Source organism: Meriones unguiculatus, chromosome 7, assembly GCF_030254825.1.
Source record: "Meriones unguiculatus strain TT.TT164.6M chromosome 7, Bangor_MerUng_6.1, whole genome shotgun sequence".
Lineage (NCBI taxonomy): Eukaryota > Metazoa > Chordata > Mammalia > Rodentia > Muridae > Meriones > Meriones unguiculatus.
In genome coordinates, this window is record NC_083355.1 from 18,555,793 (window position 1) to 18,575,645 (window position 19,853).

The following is a 19,853-nucleotide window of genomic DNA, read 5'->3' on the forward strand; positions in this document are numbered from 1 at the left end:
TTTTGACGCTGAGCCCCGACTCCAGCCCCCTATGCTCTCCGTCTCTGAAAGCTAAAGCTATTCTTGAGACTATAGTGCAAGTTTTCCACAGAAAGGTACCAAAATAAATCCTGACCTCTAGTGATGATTTCGACATCAGGAGAGCCTTTTGCAAATGAAGGTTCCCTCAGGGGTGTGACACAGCCACCAGCCATCCTCACAAAGCCGAGACATTTAGAAGTCACTCAGGAGGGGGCCAGGTGGCACCAGCCAGTGTCCGCTGCAGTCTCTGCTCTGATGTGGCTGCTGGGTCACTGGACACCACCCCCAAACTCCAATACCCCCACCAATTAGTTAGACCGGATGGCTCAAGGGAAAATGGCTGCTGCTAAGCCTGGTCACCGGAGGCTGAACCCAGGGTCTACACGGTGGAATGGATGAACTGACTCCCTTTATGATGTCCCCTGACATCCACAAGGGCACTGCCACACTGGAGTGCATTCTCAAATATGCAAAATTTTAAAAGTGCGAAAAGAAAAAAGCTTGCTTATGAATCCTGAAGTATCATGGCCCCAGAGGCACTAGAAGGCTACACAGGCAGAACTGCAGAGGACTGCTTTTATTGTCACTTTGACTTCTCTGGATGTTCTGAGGGTTCAATGAGCCAATTCCTGTCAGAGAGGAGAGCTACCTTTGAGAGCTCACGAAGACTCTGATATAACTGAGTAAAAGCTGGGCCAGCAGGGCTCACACAGAACAAGACTAAAACAGGGAAGCCATGAAACCAAAATTCCACACACTGAGTGTTTGATGCACTGTGACTTGGCAAGTCAAAGATCAAAACAAATGCTATTTACTACTCCATCCACGTCCACTGAAGGTGAGCCCGTCTAAGGAGAGCTTGAAGTGCCAGCCAGCTCCACCGCCACCTAATTCCCTAGTCTGAGGAAACCCACAGGCTGCTGAAGGGATCCAGAGAGAGGACACTTGCTGCTACAGGATGCAGGAGCTGGGGATAGGCTGTGCCTATCATGTGTAAGGTCCTGGGTCTGAGAGCACCACCACCACCACCAAAAAAAAAAAAAAAAAAAAAAAAAGTCAGGATACAGAGGTCACCTCCTGAGAAAAACACACCCAGCGAGTTGAAAACGGATCCTCTAGTGTCAGAGGGCGAGGTGGAGGCGCAGGACAAAAGCAGAACTGCTCTTCCCAACGGAAAGATGCACCGAAGGGTTCAGCACACACTGACAGTCATGGCGGGCACTCAATCCAGCCACCCTTCAGCTGCTCCCCTGTCAGCAGCGCTAAACAAACTGTGGAAAGCAAGCGCTGCCCCTGGCAAGGCGTGTCAGCTGTTAATTTTAGGGGCTTAATATAGAGAACATTGTATTTCTTGCGCTTTAAGGGAACAATCCCAAGGACACCTTGCCTGAGGAATCAGAGAGAGGCTCGCAGAACTAGGAGTTGTGGTTCATTCCTGTAATTCTAGCCTTTGGGAGGCAGGGCTGAGGTAGGGGATCACCACAAATTTGAAGGCAGCCTTGGATACAAGTTGAGACCCTGTCTCAACAAAATAAACAACAAACAAACAAAGAGAATGGAGGAACAGGTGAGATAAAGTGGGCCGAGGTGCTTGGAGCCAAGGCTGATACTCTGAGTTCGATCCCCAGGACCTATATGGTCAAACGACTCCCATGAGTTTCCTCTGACCTCCACTTTTGTGCACTTGCTATGCACACACAAAACATCACACAACATCCACACAAATAAATAAATGTAATAAATGAAGATTTCAGAGCTAAAAGAAAAAAATAAAGAGAAAAAACTACAGAAGCATCTCCGTAAAGCCCCTAATCTTCCAGCTTGAGAGAGAAAGGGTTAACTGGCAGCCTGTCAAAGTGAGCACATTAGTTCAACAGTGTGGGAGATCATCAAAACCAGTCTGCCATGGGCAGCAGGCTCCCTGAAATAGGCTTCATTTGCTTCTAATTTCTTTTGCTCTCCAATTTCTTCTCTTTGAAGCAGCTCTTGATTAGTTTCTTTTTTAAATGCCATTTAATTAGAAAACATAATTAGAAATACTTATTTGATATCAGCGATGAGAGTTCTGCTTTGATCTAGTTTTGAAAAACCAAAAGCTGAGGGGGGAAGATGAAGAAAATGCCTAAGAAGATTTCTTCTTCCCAAGTGCTAGATGCAATTATAAGCCAACAAACAGCATAGATACAGCCATTCTGAGACAAAAGGAAGACAAAAGCAAGTAAGGACAGCTTTGTGGAATTTACCTTCTGTCCTATTTACATGAAACTGTCAACCTGACACAGCCTGGAGTCACCTGAGAGGAGGGACTGGCCTGAAGAGCTGCCTAGAAGGAGCTGGCCTGTGGACGTGTCTTGAGTGCTGACACAGGAGGGCCCAGCCCACTGAAGGCAGCATATCCCTAGGCCCTGAGCTGTATAAGAAAGAAATCTAGGCAGGCCATGGCAGCAAACCTTTGATCCCAGCAACTGGGAGGCAGAGGCAGGAGGATCTCTTGTGAGTTTGAGGCCAGCCTGGTCTATAAAGGGAGCCCAGGACAGCCAGGGTTACACAGAGAAACCCCATCTCCAACCTTAAATAAACAAGAATGTTGGTGATAAAAGTGCTAGCTATGGAAGCCTGACTACCTGTGCGTCATCCTCAGAACCCATGCAGAAAGGCTGCAGGTGGTGACAAGACTCAAGGCAGAGCTATGAGAATCACCTGGAAGCCCGAAAGCCTGTTAACCTAGCGTGTGCAAGCAAGGCAGAACCAACCAAAGAGCCCTGCCTTAACAAGATGGAAGGAGAGAACTGAGCCCCCAAAACTCTTCTGACCTCTAAATACACACACACACACACCATTTTTTTTTCTGGACAGGGTTTCCTCTACGTAGCCTTGGGTTTCGCTTTGTAGATCAGGCTGGGCTTGAGCTCACGGATCCGCTGCCCCTGGCTCTCTGAGTGCTGGGATCACAGGCATACGCCAACCCTGGATCACTCACTAATACCTACTAAGCACCAGGCATCTCCAGGATGTAACCCTTGCTCTCATGCATCTTAACAGGCCAGGAGACGGAGACCTGGACACAATACATTATCAAACATATAACTTATTGCTATAGTAAAGCTATTAAAATATATTTGTAAAATTAATGGAAGGCTTGGGAAAGTTAGGGGAAGATAGGAAGAAAGAACAGAAAGGGAGAGGTACATTCTCAATGTTTCTCTTTAATCTCATAAACAACTGTAGATAAAGAAACTCTCCCCAAATCACAACTATTGAGTATCACAATGAGGCTTTCAAAACAGGTTTTATTTTGCTTTTGTACACAGAGTTTCACTATGTAGTCCTGGCTGGTCTGCTATAAAGACCAGGCTAGCCTTGAACTCAGGCTAGCCTTGAACTCACAGAAATCCACAGGACCACACAGAGATACCCTGTCTCAAAAACAAAACAAAACAAAACAAGAAGAAGAAGAAGAAGAAGAAGAAGAAGAAGAAGAAGAAGAAGAAGAAGAAGAAGAAAGATTGCACCACCACACCCTCCTCAAAGCAGTTTTGAATGACTCGAGGTTCATTCTTTTCCAAGGGTGATGCTGTCTCTTTCCAAAACACTTTGTTTTGAACACAAAACAGAAACTCTGATTCCATCGTCAGAAGTAGTCTCTGTCCTGCCACTGCCAAAGTGCACTAATGTAACTTGCTCACTCAAACACTCCCGAAGAGTTTGGGAGAGGGGAGCTGCCACTCTATGGTACTACAAACAAAACAAAGAACTTCCTGGCAAACAGGCTTTTCTTGGTTTCTATGCTTGTGACTACATACCAGGGCCTGTGACATGTTAAGCACATGCTCTATGGCTAAGCTCTACCCCAGGTCATGGCAAAGTTTTGCAAACTGCAGTTTTTCAGAGTACAAAACCGATTTAAAAATAAATAAGTTAATTTAAAAGAAGATTGACACTGATCAGGGCAACAGTTTCACAGAGAAAAACACAGCAATTACAGAATGAACAAAGAAAAAGTTCACACTTCCACTTCTGAAATGACTTTCACATTCAGCACTCTCATCTGATTGGGATTTTTTTTTCTTGAGAGACCTGCCCAGCTTCTTCCCCAGCTTCTACTTCCTCTTTCTCCGCTCTTCCATTCGTGGGAATAGCGGCTGGCTTAAATAGGCTGTTACATTAGTTCTGTTATGAGTTACAGCAACAGAACATAGACATAAAATCAAATTTGGCAAGCTTCCTTTTCAGCCACATTCCTGTGACTTTTTTTTTTTTCTTCCATACTGGCTAAAGAACAAGAAACTAGATCTTTTTTAAACCTAAAACTCACCACAGGCAGATTACTAGTCATTTAATCCTTTGTTCAACCATCTCTAGAATAGAAGAATAAATAAAGTGTATCCAAAGGTTATGACCTTCTACCTTTATCTCAGCTTTAACTGGGGTAAGGAGGAAGCTAGGGTTGCTGGCTACTGTTAATGACAAGCTGGCTATAACAAAATCTGCCTATAAAAATCAGACTACCAAACACTCAAAGACAGTTAGAAACCCACAAGTCTCTTTACACACACAAAAAAGTACATATGTATAGACAGATGGACAGGCAGACAGTCTGTTAGCAGCAAAAAAAAATAATGTTAACAAAAATACATTATTTACCATGACTGGCTTACAGATGTACTGATATGGAGGAAAACAAAAACAAAAACTCTCAAATATCTGGCCCATTTCTTCTTCTCTAGTAACAAAAGCCAGCAATTACTCATAGTAAGACCCTGACCTCCACAGTGGCCTATATATAGTAATCCCTAGATCTGGAAGGCAGAGGCAAGAGCATCACCCCAAGTTTGGGGTCAACCTGTTCAACATGGCATGTCTCAGGCCAGTCAGAGGTACACAGAGAGAATATATCTCAAAAAACGTAACAAAAAAACAAAAGCCCTGGGGAGACACCTAAGATGTACAGCAGTATCCCAGAAATATCAAATGTTCCCTAAGAAGCAACACCACTTTGTTGAAGCTTTGAGCCACTTCACCAAATTAACAAAGTACAAGTACAATAAAAATGGACTCTTAACAATATCCAGGGATTATCTGAGGCCGTAGACACTGAGTAAGTCAAAACATTATCACATCGCTAACAACACGGGATTTATAAGGCGACTTTGTATTCTGGAATTCTCCGGCGGTGATATTTTACAACATAATTACATACATGGCTTGTACAGCCTGGTGAATTTCTTCATTGACCCTGAACTCTAACGAAATGTTTTATCATTCGTTTATTGCTAGTCACGTTGTCCATGCACCTCTGGAAGTAACGTTCCCTCTGAACTGCAGTTTCTAGACTGCTCTGCGATGTACTATCGAAACCCACCGATCAAAATGTTCTTTTCCCCCTACAGTGCCCGAAGCACACGAGTGGTACGCTACACAGAACTTTTATATAATGAAAGTATTGCCTGTCTCCGACCCTTACTATCCGAGCACCCACCCTGGTAAATGACAAAGGCAGAAACCAATCGCTAGGCAGGATCACAATGGCTTAGCCAATAAGAACATGGGGGTGGGGTTAAACTAAGCTCCCGGTGACTTCCCCGCACCCCAGATACCCAGCTTGTGGGAGACCGGACAGGAATTGGGCTACGAGGATCTCGCTACCTTCGGTTATAGCTGTTGTTCTCCTCGTTCTCGCAATCGCTGCAGTGCTCATGGCCGTTTCCGTTCCCTTCCATCATGACTGGCAGCGAAGGTGCCGGCAGCTTCACTGCTGTCTCACTCTCATCCGCCATCTTGGGTTGCGAGAGCCGAGCTCCGCGCCCCGCTACATGGAGGGCTCCTATTGGACAGGGGAAATAAGCGCTGTATTCTGGGTTTTGTAGTTTTTGTGAAGAAATCTGACACTAAGGGTGGGTTGTTGTCAAGAAAGTGTACCGAAGCGGACTACAAAGCCCAGAAATCATGAAGGGACGCGGCCTTGAGAGGAGTGGGCAGCAATTCCGGAAGCCCCTAGGTTCAGCCGCGCTCTGAGGCGAAGCGAGCTAACACGCTTTACAGGGTGGTCGCGGGGCATGCTGGGAGTTGCAGTTCCATGTTGAGTTAGGGTTTCGCGAGTGAAAGGCTGCAAAGTCCAAGGTTTCCAGTTTCCCTTTGATAGTCACCGGGCCACAGGTGAGCCGTTATCGGCTACCGTTAAGGACCGTTACCATTCCTGGGTAAGTGAAAGACACTGAGGTCCATGGCTGCGATTCTCCAGGAGCCCTAAATGGCCCTTGGAGAGGGCTTTCATACCGGAAGCCAGGTTTGCTCTCGGCCGCGTTCCTTACTCCGGCCTTTTAGGCAGACCTGGGTCCTTGGATGTCTAAAACCCGGAGGCTATAAAACCAGGAGGCGGCGGGCTGAGGTGTTTGGAGCACTAATCCTGAGCCTGAAGACGATTGCTTGGAGGAGCCGAGGCTTACCGGTTTTTGGTTTCTAGTTTTGTACCGAGCTCTTCTTCACATTGTCCTTCGATTCCCCAGTAGAGCCTTACATCACAAGTCTTTTTTTTTTTTTTAAGGATTTTAATTACATCATCCCACCCCCCTTCCCTTTCCTCCTTTTTCTAACTCCTCCCATATAACTCCCACCTTCCTCTAAAATGCATGGCCTCCTTTTCTTTAATTGTTACATAGGTGTGTGTGTGTGTGTGTGTGTGTGAGTGTGCGCGGGCGCCTTCAGCCTTCTCAGTCGGCATAATGTTATGTATATGATTTCAAGGCTGATGTGCTCTTCCCTGGGGAGGAAAATATCTTCCACCATTTTTAGCATTAATTGCCCGTGGTTTTTAGTCTAGAGTTGAGTCCTCGTGGGCTCCCCTAACTCCCCATTACAACTCTTAATGAGCACTTAAGCACGAGGCTCTGGGGTGAGGCTTTTTGTCCATGACTTCGTACAAGCCTAGAATGTACATGCCATTATTATTTCTTTTCCACAGATGAAAAGGCTGTTCCAGAAATGTTGGTATGTTGCTTGTAGGCGGCAAAATCTGTGTATAAATCTGGATCTACCTACTCTATGCCCTCTTTAATTCTTTACCGTCACAAACGGTCATATTGTAGGATACAAGCAACCGCCACAGGAAAATCGATTACAGGAAGGTAATTGCAGCCTCTATCTTAGAATTGCCTGAATGCATCAGTCCCTTTGGTCTCCGTCCTGTGACTAACTAATCTAATCGTAATTCTGAGAAGATAGCCCAAAGACTTGGGTTTAGAGATTTCCTATTTGTCTTGAATATGGTGGGTGTTGAGAGAAGACTGGTTCTTATCATCAGAGAGCTATGTGGCCAAAAAAGGGAAATGGTCTCTGCCTTTGCAAAGGGAAGATACAATTCCCCTCTGACTCACAGAAGGCAAAGTACAACACAGAGCTAAATATAGCTGACTCCACTTGCATTAGTGGCAGACCCAGGAAAGAAAATAGACCCCAAAGATGCAAACAGTCCTTGGTCATGTCTGTTTGGTTTTGAAAAGCAGTCAGAGCTGCCCACTTGGGCTTAGCTGTCACCAACACTCACCTCTTTAGGACCAAAGCTGCTCTCTCAACATTGACACCAGGGCACAGTGGTAGAGGGCTTGACTAGCTTGTGTGAGGCCCTGGGTTCACTGCCTTACTACATCCAGCATATTACATTTATGTGTGTGTGTGCATGCGCGCGCAAGTTTGCGCCTTGACCCACTGAGCCATCTCACCACCTGAAGGTTAACTTTCCTATTGTCCCCTTAACTTCTGTGCTCTTGTAAAGTAGACGGGGGAGGGGAATTGAAGAAGATTGTACTTGCCCCTCAGTGATCCTCAGTTGCAGAGCTTGGATGAGAACTTACATCTGTTACTCTAATTCCTAGTCCTGTGTTGTTAGCTTCTACACCCTACCTATTAGGCAGAAGGTAGAAAAACCTAGTTGCCTGAGAGGAGAGTGCTCTTATTTCACTTTTTGTGTTTAGTGTTTTGGGAGAGGCTACATGTGTATATGTGTGCATACCCACCCACCCGTGAATGTAGAGGCCAGAAGAGATTTCTTTCCTATTGTTTTCCACCTTATGCCCCTGAGAAACGCTTTCTCATGGAACCCAGAGCTCAATGTTTTCACCTAGACTGGCTGGGCTCTATGTGTTCTGAAGTTACAAGCACACAGCGCCATGACCAGATTTTACATGGATGCTACAGAATTCTAATTCAGGTCCTCATGATTGCACAGCAGATATGTTTATGATAGGGCCTTACCTTTGTGGTCCTGGCTGTCCTGGAACTTGCTATGTAAACCAGCCTGGCCTAGAACTCAGAGATCTCCTGCTTCTGCTCTCTGGTTCAGGGATTAAAGGCGTGTACCAACATGCCCAGCATATCATTTTTTTTTTCTCACTGAACCATCTCCCCATCTCAGGATGGTGCATCTGCAGTACTGTAATGAATTGATAAAGCTGTAGGTTGAAGGATGAGGAACATTTTGCAAGTCAAGATTGGCAGCTATGGTAGTAGTACAGGCCTGTCATCTGTCTGCCGGGGAGGCTGAGGTAGTAGGTCAATGCCAGCCTGCCACCTTAGTGAGCTGTGTAAAAGCAGAAAATACAAAAGCGGCCAGAGGTAACTCAGTGGCAGAGAACTCGTCTAGCTTGAGGTCCTGGGTTCAAATTCTTAGTACTACACAGAGAAAGAATGAGAGGCAAAAAGGTAAACTTGAAAACGCAGGCAAGAATTAGGCCAAAGAGAGGTTGACTAGGACTGTGTCCTAAAGACGTGAGAGCCACTGATGGCATTTTACCTGGAGAAAGATAGGATCGTATTTTTGTTGCCAAATGATCCTCTTGGCAGGTCTGTTGGTAGGGTACTTGCCAACAACACACAAAGCCCTAAAGTCAGTTCCCAGCACCGTGGAAGCCAGGTGTAATGTTACCCATGAACTAAGGAAGTAGCAGTAGGAGGATCAGAAATTCAAGGTCACCCTTGGCTACATAGAGAGTACCAGGCTGGCTTGGGCTGCATGAGTCTGTATTTTGTTTTTGTTTTGGATTTATTTATTTTATTTTTTAGTTTATTGAGACAGGGTTTCTCTGTGTAGCCTTAACTGTACTGAACTCACTTTGTAAACCAGGCTGGCCTTGAACTCACAGAGATCCACCTACCTTTGCCTCCCAGAGTGCTGAGATTACAGGCATGTGCCACCTGCCCGGCTTGTTTTGGATTTTTGAGACTGGGTTTATGTATTCTTGGCTGTTGTAGAAGACCAGGCTGGCCTTGAACTCAAAGAGATCCATTTGCCCCTACATCCTGAGATCTGAGATTAAAGGTTTGTGCCACCATACCCAGCTGAGGCTCTGGTTTACAAAAAATAAGTTTATACAGTACAGTCGCTTAGTAATCTTAGGCAAGAGGGTTTCTTCCCTCTGAACAAGTCTAGTCATCTGGGTGTGAAATAAGGGATGGTCCTTGATAACTTGTCTCCACTGGAGTTCACCTTCTGGAAGGGACCCTTGATTCTCCCTGAGACACAGTCCTCACACAGTCCCAAGAAGCACTGGGCCTCTTGCTTGGTGTTGTGGGTTTAAGAATGTTCCTGCCAGCTGGGCATGGTAGCGCACACCTTTTATCCCAGCACTCAGTAGGTAGAGGCAGGTATTGAATTTGAGGCCAACCTGGTCTACTAAGTATAAAATTAAAAGTAAGGGCTTTTGTATGCCCGCTTTAGCTCCCAAATAATATCACAGAGACCTATTATATTTATTAGTAAGCTTCAAACACTATAGCTGGGCAGATATTTAGCTATTCTAACCTGTCTACACTGATCAAGACTACTGGCCCCATTTCCTACCATCCTGGCTGCTCCTGCTCCATCTGTGTCCTCATGACCACTCCCCTGATAGAGATACCCTCCTCCTTCTCTTCCTCCTTCCTCTCTCTCCACCTGGGACCCCCTCCCTGGGATTGGAAGTCCTGCCCTAACTCTTCTGTAACGCTCTAGCTATATACTGTTTAGCTTTTTATTAACTAGTCAGAGGCGATGAAGAACAATTTTTACACAACATTGAGACAGATGCTGCAATAATAATAGCAATGTCAACATCGCCAACCAGATCTCTGGGTACAGAAATAAACATCTGAATACACAGCGCACAAAACCATCCCCCAACAGCAAAGTCGGGACAGCCCAGGACTCCGTTACACAGTAACCCCCGCCTCGAAACCAACCAAACCAAACCAAACCAAACCAAAAATGTTCCTCCCAGTTCCTGAACTTTAATAAGTTAGGGGCTAGCGAGACAAGATGGCTCAGAGCGTAGAAGTAATTTTCAGGCAAGCTTGGCAACCTATGTTCTATATCTAGAATCTACATAGAAGGAAACAACTGACTTCTGGAAATTTATCATCAGACCTCCACATGTGGACCATGGGATAGAGAATGAAGTTGAGGGTGTATATTTCTGGGGTGGCATGGTGAAAAAAGGGTTTCGGGAAACCTTTTTTTAAAATCTTATTTTTATTTTATGTATAATAAGTGTTTTGTCTATGTGTGTCTGTACAGTACTTGTGTGCCTAGTACCCAAGGAGGCCAGAAGAGGAAGTCTGATTCCCTGGAACTACAGTAACTAATGGTTGTGAACCACCATGTGCCTGCTGGGAACCAAACTTGGGTCCCCTAGAATAGCAGCAAGTGGTTTTAACCCCTGGGCTATCTCTCCAGTCCTTTTTGTTTCCTTCCTTTCTTCTTTTTTATTTTCTTTCTTTCTCTCTGTCTTTCTTTCTCTCTGTCTTTGTTTCTCTCTGTCTTTGTTTGTTTGTGTCTTTCTTTCTCAGTCTTATGTACCCCAGGCTAGCCTGAACTTCTGATCTTCCTGCCTCTACCTCCCAGTGTTAGCATTATAAATGAGTGCCACCATTTCCATTTAATGAGACCCAGCTCGTGGCTGGACTCTGTGCTAGGGAAGCATGTTTCTGTAATCGAGCCACATCTTTACCCCCATAACACACACTTTACATTTGGCTCTTGGAGGCTTCGTGAGCTCTGGATCCCGCTTCTGGGACTCTACACACCCCCTGCAAAGCTAAGCTGCAGATCTACTTCAGTGTGTGTATGGTTTTCCACCAAGACCTTACAGTGTATGAGGTGGGAGAATGAGAGGAGCTAAGCCAGAGACACTGTAAAGTCACACTATGAGACAAGTGTATTGGGAGGGGGTACACAGGCTGGGTGAAAGTGGAGGAAAGAGGAGAGTGGTGGACAGTAGAGACTGTGGAGAGTAGCACATGCACAGGGGGAGGACATGTAACTCGTGGTGAAAGTGGGAATGTGTCAAACCTTGACAACTAGTGATGACGTATCCTGCTCTTGCTGGGTCCCTGGAGCAGGCAGTGGAGATGCCTGATGGCCAACAAGAACAGTCTGGGTTTTCTCCCATTTCTGTGTATTCTTTAGGACAGCACACAATGGCTTTTAAAATTTGCTGAGTAGGGTTTAGTGGCAGAACCTTTGTCTCGTGGGAGATCCTGGGTTTGTTCTCTGTTCCTAAAAACAAACAAAAAGTAACAATAAAATTGTTACATTTAGGTATGAGCAAGTGGTACTAAAGAAGGGATAAGGCCCTAGTGGAGACATGTGACAAGTAAGGCAGGAAAACTGCATGCCAAGATGTTTGATTGTATCACACTGTTTCTAGCAAGCCATCCTGTCCATCTTTGTCATCAGCTATCTTATTTGAGCAGGTCAGGTTTTATTCAGTGGTTAGTCCAGAGTGTCGATGCTGCTTAGTATGGAGTTGAGACTTTAGATGGGATGCTTTAACACAGATCTGGGTGAAAGAATCATATTACCTTCCTTCCATAGGGCAGCATTTGATGAGAAATGTCTGTAATGATGAACTGGCAAAGTTACAAAGGCTGTGTTTCTGGCTAAGGAGTTTGGACCTATGTTTTTAGCAGCCCCCTTCTCTCCCACACCCCTCTTTTTTGAGACAGTGTCTGGCTGGCCTGGATAGAACTCATTGGGTAGCCCAGGCTGGCCTTCAGCTCCTGCCCAGCCTCCTGAATATTGAGATTATAGACATGTACTGCCATACCCAGCTGTGGAAGCTTTTAAATAAAGAATGAATATTAATGATATTTGTGAATATGGTATAGATTTAATAATATATTAATATTTATTTAAAATAAACATAGAAAGTAAATTTAGTTTTAGGAAGTAGAAGTCAAAGGAGTCATTTCTAATGGACACACAGGGCCGTTCTTCAAACAAAGCTTGAAGCAGTGTGATAGGCTAGGCTAGATGCTAAGACCCAGATGGAACTAAGACACAAGCCACTGTCAGGATGAAATGAAATCATTGCCTAAGCAGTTGGGGTCAACTCAAGATTTATTATCACTTTCTTAAATGATGAACAATAACTGAGTTGAAAGAGTTCTTAACAGCATAACGTCTGAACTACCAAAGCTGAGGTTGAGGAGATGGCCCAGAGGGTCTGAGTGCTTGCTATACAAGCATGAGTGAGGACCTGAGCCTGAATCCCTATTATTCCTGTAGAAAGCCAGGTGTGGCTGAATGCATCTGTAACCCCAGCACTATGGTGGATAGAGAGACTGTCCAAAGGGGACAAGGGTTTCTCTGTATAGCCCTGGCTATCCCGGAACTCTGTAGAAAATGCTGGCCTCAAGCTCAGAGATCTACCTGCCTCTGCCTTCCAAGTGCTGGGTTCAAAGGCGTGCGTCACCTCCACCCAGCTCTGTATATTAATTGTTGCAGGGAGGACGGAGACATGTTAGAGCTGGCTTTATAGAATGAGAGATTTAGTCTTCTTGGCCTCTTGGCTTAGAGCCAGGAGAGCTATGTCCTGAGAAGGAACTTAGTACTGCCGAGAGTGAACTTCACAGATAGCAAGGAGCTGCCTTGATTGAGGGTTAGTGTCTTCTGTGTTGTTACATTGCCTGTGTTCCAGAAAACAACCCCCACTCATGTTCATGCATACAAGCAAAGTGAAATTCAGTGAGTCAAAAAAGAAAAGGAACATCATAGTATGAGGGGCTTTGTCAGGAAGAGATGGGATAGGGCTGGCAAGATGGCTCAGAGGGAAAGGAACTCAATACCACATCTGAAAACCTGAGTTCAACCCCCAGAATCCACACTGCAAAGGAAAAAAAAATCAACTCCTACAAGTTATCTTCTGACCTTGAAATCAGCCCCCGCACAACATTTAAAGAAAAACATGTCTGAATGTGTTGAATAAATTTTTTTTTTTTTTTTAATTTAAGAGGGAGTAAGTTCTAAGGTACTGGGCAAGATACATATATCTAAATCTAGATAGTGTAGACTGCAGGAGGTTCAGACACTGTCAGGATGTGTGAAACAAGGGGCCCATTTGATTGTGAGATGAATTCTGTTTGCAGGTTCAGAGCCAGTGAAGGCTGCAGAGTGACTCAGTTGGGGGAGGGTAGGAGGATAGATACCATTCATTTAGAGACAGCAGAAGTATCCTTGGCCTAGAGGCAAGGAGAAAATTCTAGGGGAATGAGGTTGAAACAGCATGCAAAATTGTAATTCCCTCCCCCCCCCGTCCCAAATTCTTTCCCTATTTTATTTATCTTGTCATCTATCTATCTATATAGGGGATTGAGCTTGGGGATCTAGGCTACTGGGTAAGTGTTTTATCACTAGGCTACATCCTTGGCCCTTTAAATTCTTTATTTTGAGACAGAGTCTTGAAGTTACTCAGGTTGGCTCTGAATTCACTCTAGCCCAGGCAGTCCTTGTCCTTTTGCTCTTCCTGCCTCAGGTTCCTAAGTAGCTGGCATTACAGATCTGAGTCAGCAATCCAGGCAACTCTAATCTTTTAACCACCTACTCCCTCCCTCTCTTCTTTTTTGTGTGGTTTCCTTTGAGGTAGTCCCATGTGGCTCAGAACTGTCCTGATGACCTTAGCTCACTAAGTTACTGAAGCTGGCCTTCAGATTCCTGGGCCCCCTGCCTCAGTCTCCAGAATGTTGAAAGAAAGGACAGGAAACGGTCCCAGGTTCTAGTCAACTCACTCAACTTTCCAAGGAGAGGTAAAGAAGCAAAGGCCATGGATCAAAAGACTATACCCAGCATATAGATGTCCAGTCATCTTGACCCCTCTGTCCTGTTAGAGTCCTCCTTGCCCCTCCCCACAGATATTTGAGACACAAATGTTTCCTCTACTTTTCTTAAAGCCAGCCACCTAAGTCTACTTTCTGGCATTAATTTTTGTCACCTATTTTCTCCAGAGAAGTGATCCTGAACCTTACATTCCAGTAACATAGTGTGAGAATTCCTCGAAATAGTGGATTCCTGGGTATAACCTGTCACAGCTGCCTGTATTTCCTGTCACCATATAACCGGTTGTGGTGATCATTTGCCCTGTAAGTCTAGCTGGATAACCTCACAGTGTGGGGAATAACCATACTTACCAACTGCACTCCAATTCCTATGAGTACCTTGAACTCGAATTCCACGTGGTGTAAATAACTGCCTACTGCCAGGCCTGGAAGGCTCTGGGAGACCTCTGGAGCCATGTGGAAAGAGCGTGTACTTGAACTCAGAGAGTCACCTTTACTTTATCGACTTTTGCACGGGATACCCAGAGACTTGACGTTGGTTCTTTTTATCCAGATTGCTCAAAAGCCATCAGTCTTCAGTGGCAACAATGTTCACAGTGGCTTAATCACAATTGCCCAAATGCTAGAGCCAAAGAGACCTGACTGGCACCAATGTTGGTGCTAGAGCCGAGGTTCTAGGACAAGCTAAGTTCATTACAAACGAAAAAAGGTATTCCTTATGTTCTAGTGACTTTTCTATTGCTGTGATGATGCACCATGACCAAGAACAACACAGGCAGGAAAGGGTTCATTAGGCTCATGTATCTTGAATCACAGTCAGCTGAGGGAAAACAAAGCAAGAACTCAAACTGCACAGGAGCTTGGAGGGAGAAGCTGAACAGGGCCAATGGAGAGGTGCTGCTTACTGGCTCGCCCCTCACGGCTTGCTCAGCCTGATTTCTTTTAGAACCCAAAACCATAAGCCCAAGCATAAAAAAAAATCTGCCTTAGAATCAGACCAGTGTCATAGTCTGGCTCCCAGGTCAGCTTATGGCCCTGACAGGTCAGTTGTTTTTGTTTTTTCAAGACAGGGTTTCTCTTTATAGCCTTGACTGCCCTGGATTCCCTTTGTAGACCAGGCTGGCCTTGAACTCACAATAATCCGATTGTTTGATTGGCTGGTTGGGATGCTTTCTGTCTTGATCTGCTACTTTTCCTCCTTAGGCCAGCCTGTATTCGTGATTATTTTAACTTTAGGTATAGTAGTCCTATCATACGCCACATGTAAATATTATTTCAAATACAGAGAGGGCAAGAAAAGAAAAAGTCAGGTCCTGATCATGATGGCTAGTAGTTTTGATACGATCCAAGAGTCTGTTTTTAATAGCTTTACTACCTGTGCATCTCCTGAAGACTGCTGTCCTGCCCGCTACTCAGGCCCCATCTACATCAGATCCTAAGAATGGGCCTGGCTAGCCATTAGGGACTTTATAATATTTAATAAACAATATGTATCCTCTGCATGCACAAAATGTGATCTTGTTTAACCGGAGGACTGTGAGTGAGAATGCTTGGAAAGAAGCTGTGACTGCAGAGGCTCAGAGGTTAGCACTGCAGCACTCTGCAGAGATTGGAATGTTTAGGTTCAAAGGCTAATTACCTTATTTCGGGCTAGTTCTAGTCTTCTGGAATAGCCATTCCTTACCCCTCACTATTTCTGAACTGAAATCTTGATGTTAAAACCTTTGGAATCTATTAACTTAGGAGACCATTAGTTTCCACTGACCCAAAAGTTAAGACTATCATCAGGTAGCATCTTAGGTCTGTAGAAGAGCATCCCCATCTCGAACTAACCACTTCTCTGATGTATTCACCAGTGTATTTTAAACTTGCCTTGATTTGTGACTTTGTCCTGTAAAACTATAAAGCTTCTGAAACTGCTTCCATGTTGGAACACAGAATTTGGGATAACCTAAATCTGTGTTCCTGGACCATGTTCACTCATACATGTTCCAAATGTTGTAACCTGATAAACTCCATAGCCCTTCTGTTGAGACCTACTTTAGTTCTTAGCATAAATATGGCTTCTCTGTTAACACCTGCTGTAGACTTTATCATATCAGAAGCCATTTTGCCTCCAAGTCTCCATTTTGATCATGAAGTGAAATTCTCAAGTTCAAGTTCTCAGGTTTGTGTGCCTGAGACCAGGATACAATTCAATAGTTCAATACTTGCTGCTTAGAATAAAACAATAGATGATGAATATATGTTCTGTTAGAGGTAAGATCGCTACCTTCTTCTATGTTTCTTACTCCTAGAAGCTGGAAAGCCCCCAAGAGCTCTCCTGCCCTAAACCCAGCCAATCAGCTTAAAGTGTTTGTCTAGCTACCTAGATACAACACAATACACTTGGAACAAAATCAATTATGTTTAGCTAGTCAATATGATGTAATGCTGGCCCCCCTCACTTCCTACACCTGGTTACCTGGTTATTACTCTGCCTCCTTGAGTACTGGGATTATAGGCATGTTCCACCATGCCAGGCTTGACTGGTCAGTTTTCAGCGTTAAATAAACTTACATCAATCTGAGTCTGGTGTAGGAATGGTCAGTGTGCGGCTATTCGGCCATTCCTGAACCCATAACACAAAATAAAACCTTGTCTTTTAGTCTTTTATTGAGACGAAAGCTGTTTCTTTTAATGGCAAAAGTGATACAATAGTAAAGTCAAATTACTTCCTTATTCAGTGTATTGGCTCCTCATTATGAAGGGCACTGAGAATGCCCTTGTTAGTGCCAAAGAAACAGGATTCTTACCTTTAATTCAACAGAGAGCAAGGATGCTGTTTAGGAAGGGAGAAGGGAGGCAGGATAGGTGTTCATCAAGGACCTCCTGCTACCTGGAATACTTCATTAGATGCTTCTAAGTATTTCCAGTTCTTTCAACAGCACACAACACTGCACAGTAGTGATTATTCCCCTCTCCTAGAGGAGCTTAGGTGAGCGGTGTGGACAGAATGTGGGCCCCAATCAAGTAACTTTGAGCGGAGAAATGAATAGACTTCGAAATATCAGTTAATTCTTGTGCAAAATGAGAGTAACAATATCCACCATAAGGACTCTTGAGGACAGGGTGCCTCTGCCTCCCGCGGGCTGGGACTAAAGAGTGCGCCACCATGCCCTTTTTATGCCTTCTCTTTAATGCCAGCAGTGGGGAAGCAGAGGCAGGTGCATCCCCAGGCGAGCCTGGTATACAAAGCGAGTTCCGGGACAATCAGCAGCCAGACCTACACAGAGAAACCCTGTCTCGAAACTCCCCTTCTCCTCCCCTACCCCTCCTTCCAAAAAAAAAAAGGCCTGCTGGGTAAAGTGTTCACCGGTTAACTGCTGTGGCTACTGTGGTTACTAATGCGGAGCCATAGCTAACACTTTCTCCTAATCGTTTTCTTACTGTAATGCAAGGTCCGTGCTCACTGCCCTAGGGGAACAAAACCAAGTGATAGAAATTGTGGCAGGAAGTACATTTCCCCCCGCTGAGCTTCAAGAAAAGTCCTTAAACCTTCCAAACTCAGCCCGGACCAAGCCTGGCTCCGCAGAGCCCGGCCCGGCCACGCCCACCTCCTCTCTTGCAGGCGGCAGGCGCTCTGCCTGGTCTTCCGGTCCCGCCCCTTCCGCTGGCTGGGCCTCCGGTCGGCGTGCACGGTCGCGGGTCCCGCCTGCGTGCAGCGAGCCAGCCAGTAAGCGCCGCGGAGATTGGGCTAGCGACCGAGGCTGAGGCCGAGTCGGAGCCCCGGTAGGTAGCGGCGCGGGCGAAGGGGAGCCGCTAGCCCCGGGAAGGGGCGGGCCGGGCCGGGTGGCAGCCGCGAGCGCTCGCTTTGTCTCCTCCGGAGGCGCCGCGCGGGGCTGGGGGCCGGGTCTGCGCGGGATCCTGCGGCGGAGTTTGGCGCATTGTGCGCTCTTCTTTTTTTTTTTTTTTTTTTTCTTAAGCACATATTTGTAGCTGACCGTGGGGCAGACAAGCGCGTTTAATCACCATCTTGACAACAAACTTGCGAAAGCTAGTGTTATTTTCCTTGCGCAGACTTGGCAACGGAGGAACGAAACGTTTACAACTGGAAAGGGATGGATAATCTGAGGTTCCGGCCAAAGCCTCTGCGCTCTAGAGCAGATAACTCAGTTTTGATTTTTGAATCCAACCTTTGTCCTCTCCAGTCGTGTGGCCGTGCGTACCTTTGCCATCCTTAGTTTGCTCATCTGAAAAATGGGGGTGCAGCCTCTCTCAAGGTGGGTGGTAGATGCTGTTGTGCATCTCCCATCTAATTTTCAGTCCTTATTTTTCATGGCCTCGACAGTTGGTTGTCTGAAGTCCTTTCGTTTACTTGCGGTCTGGGGGCGGCATCTCCCACTCCACCGCTGATAAAGGCCATCATAGGAGGATCCAGGCCGACGTGGCTACGTAAAGCAAGACCTTCGGCCCCAGATCAAAATTCAGATACATATGAGGGCCGGCGGTGGTGGCACACTTCTCTAATCCCAGCACTCGGGAGGGAGAGGCAGGTGGATATCTGTGAGTTCGAGGCCAGCCTGGGCTACACAGAAACTCTGTTTCTAAAAACCAAAAATAGTAATAATTGTGGGTCTCGGAGTGCCTGGCCTCAGTTCCCGCAGGAAGCATAGACCTGGCATCTCCGATGTTAACTTTACTTACGGAGGCCTCACAACTATTGTGATCACCCTGAGTTACAGGGAAGTTATAACCTGGTGACGCTTTCCCATTGTTCTTCAATTTTAAAGGTGACAGATAACACTGAAGTTCTGAAATGTTTGACTTTTTGGGGTTGGCGTGTGGGTGTGTTCTAACCCACATCTTAAACTGGGTGCTGACCCTGTACTGAGTCAGGTTAAGGGAATGCGAGAGCTGCTGAAAATACGACAACACTGAAAGGCTTATGACCCTGCAACAACCGAAAAAGTACTTCAGAATCCAACACGGAATACCTGCAAGGTTTTTCTGGCAGAATTTCATCCTTGACCTAGCTGCAGCCTTGATTCCCAGCAGAGCGTCCGCTTTGCTTGTACACAGCAAGTCTGCCGTGTCTACAGAAAACGACCTGCTTACCGCAAACAGGTTTTCAGTGTACTCCTCAGCATGTGTTAAATCTCTTTGGATAGTATTGTTAGACTGTTTGATCTTGCCAGGCATGGTGGCACTCCTGCCTGGCACTTGGGAGGCAGAGGCAGGTGGATTTCTGAGTTACAGGCCCGCCAGAGTCATGTAGGAGACATATCTGAAGACTTGAGAAAGGAAAAACATTTTCATTTATTTATTCATCTTGTTTAGTGACAGGATTTCGTGTGGCCTACGGTGGACTTGAACTCACACTGTGGCCAAAACTGACCTAAAACTTCAGCCTCCACCTCCCAATTTTTTTTTTTTTTTTTTTTTTGCAGGGGGTGGGTAGCTGTGGGCACTAGTTTTTCAAATGCTACTTTATTTGAAGGTTCCTTAAAGTCGTACCTCCCTTCCAGCCCCAGGAAGGGGAAAAAAGAAGGTTGTAAGGGAAAGGGGATGTAGCCCTCTTCTTCCTGCTGGGCAGGGTTGTAGGATTCTTCCGGGGCCAATACCAGTATCTGTTGTCAGGAAATCCAGAAGTCCAGGTAACCAGCAAGTCGGCAAGAAGTCCTCCTCCACCAAACCCCTGCCCCCTCTTCCTCTGGCTGTCATTCATAACCCTCAAAGTCCCCAGAATTCGACTAATTCCAGCTGCC

At 45.6% G+C, this 19,853-nt stretch overlaps 2 protein-coding genes across 3 annotated transcripts in view; one reads left to right on the forward strand and one right to left on the reverse strand.

The window, feature by feature from the left end:
- Positions 1 to 5,844, reverse strand: part of Nmt1 (N-myristoyltransferase 1) — a 32,545-nt gene extending 26,701 nt beyond the window's left edge. The window contains exon 1 of the mRNA XM_021631921.2: positions 5,668 to 5,844. Within this exon, the coding sequence (XP_021487596.1) occupies positions 5,668 to 5,798 (131 nt within the window). The 5' untranslated portion in view covers positions 5,799 to 5,844. The remainder of the gene's footprint in view (positions 1 to 5,667) is intronic.
- A 212-nt stretch (positions 5,845 to 6,056) lies between these two features.
- The window catches only part of Dcakd (dephospho-CoA kinase domain containing), a 33,240-nt gene continuing 19,443 nt past the window's right edge, over positions 6,057 to 19,853 (forward strand). The window contains exon 1 of one of the 2 annotated variants that reach the window (XM_021631945.2): positions 6,057 to 6,221. The gene's annotated coding sequence lies outside the window, so the exon portion shown is untranslated. Of the gene's footprint in view, positions 6,222 to 17,729; positions 17,878 to 19,853 lie in introns of those variants that run through there. The other variant, XM_021631944.2, reaches the window with a different exon arrangement.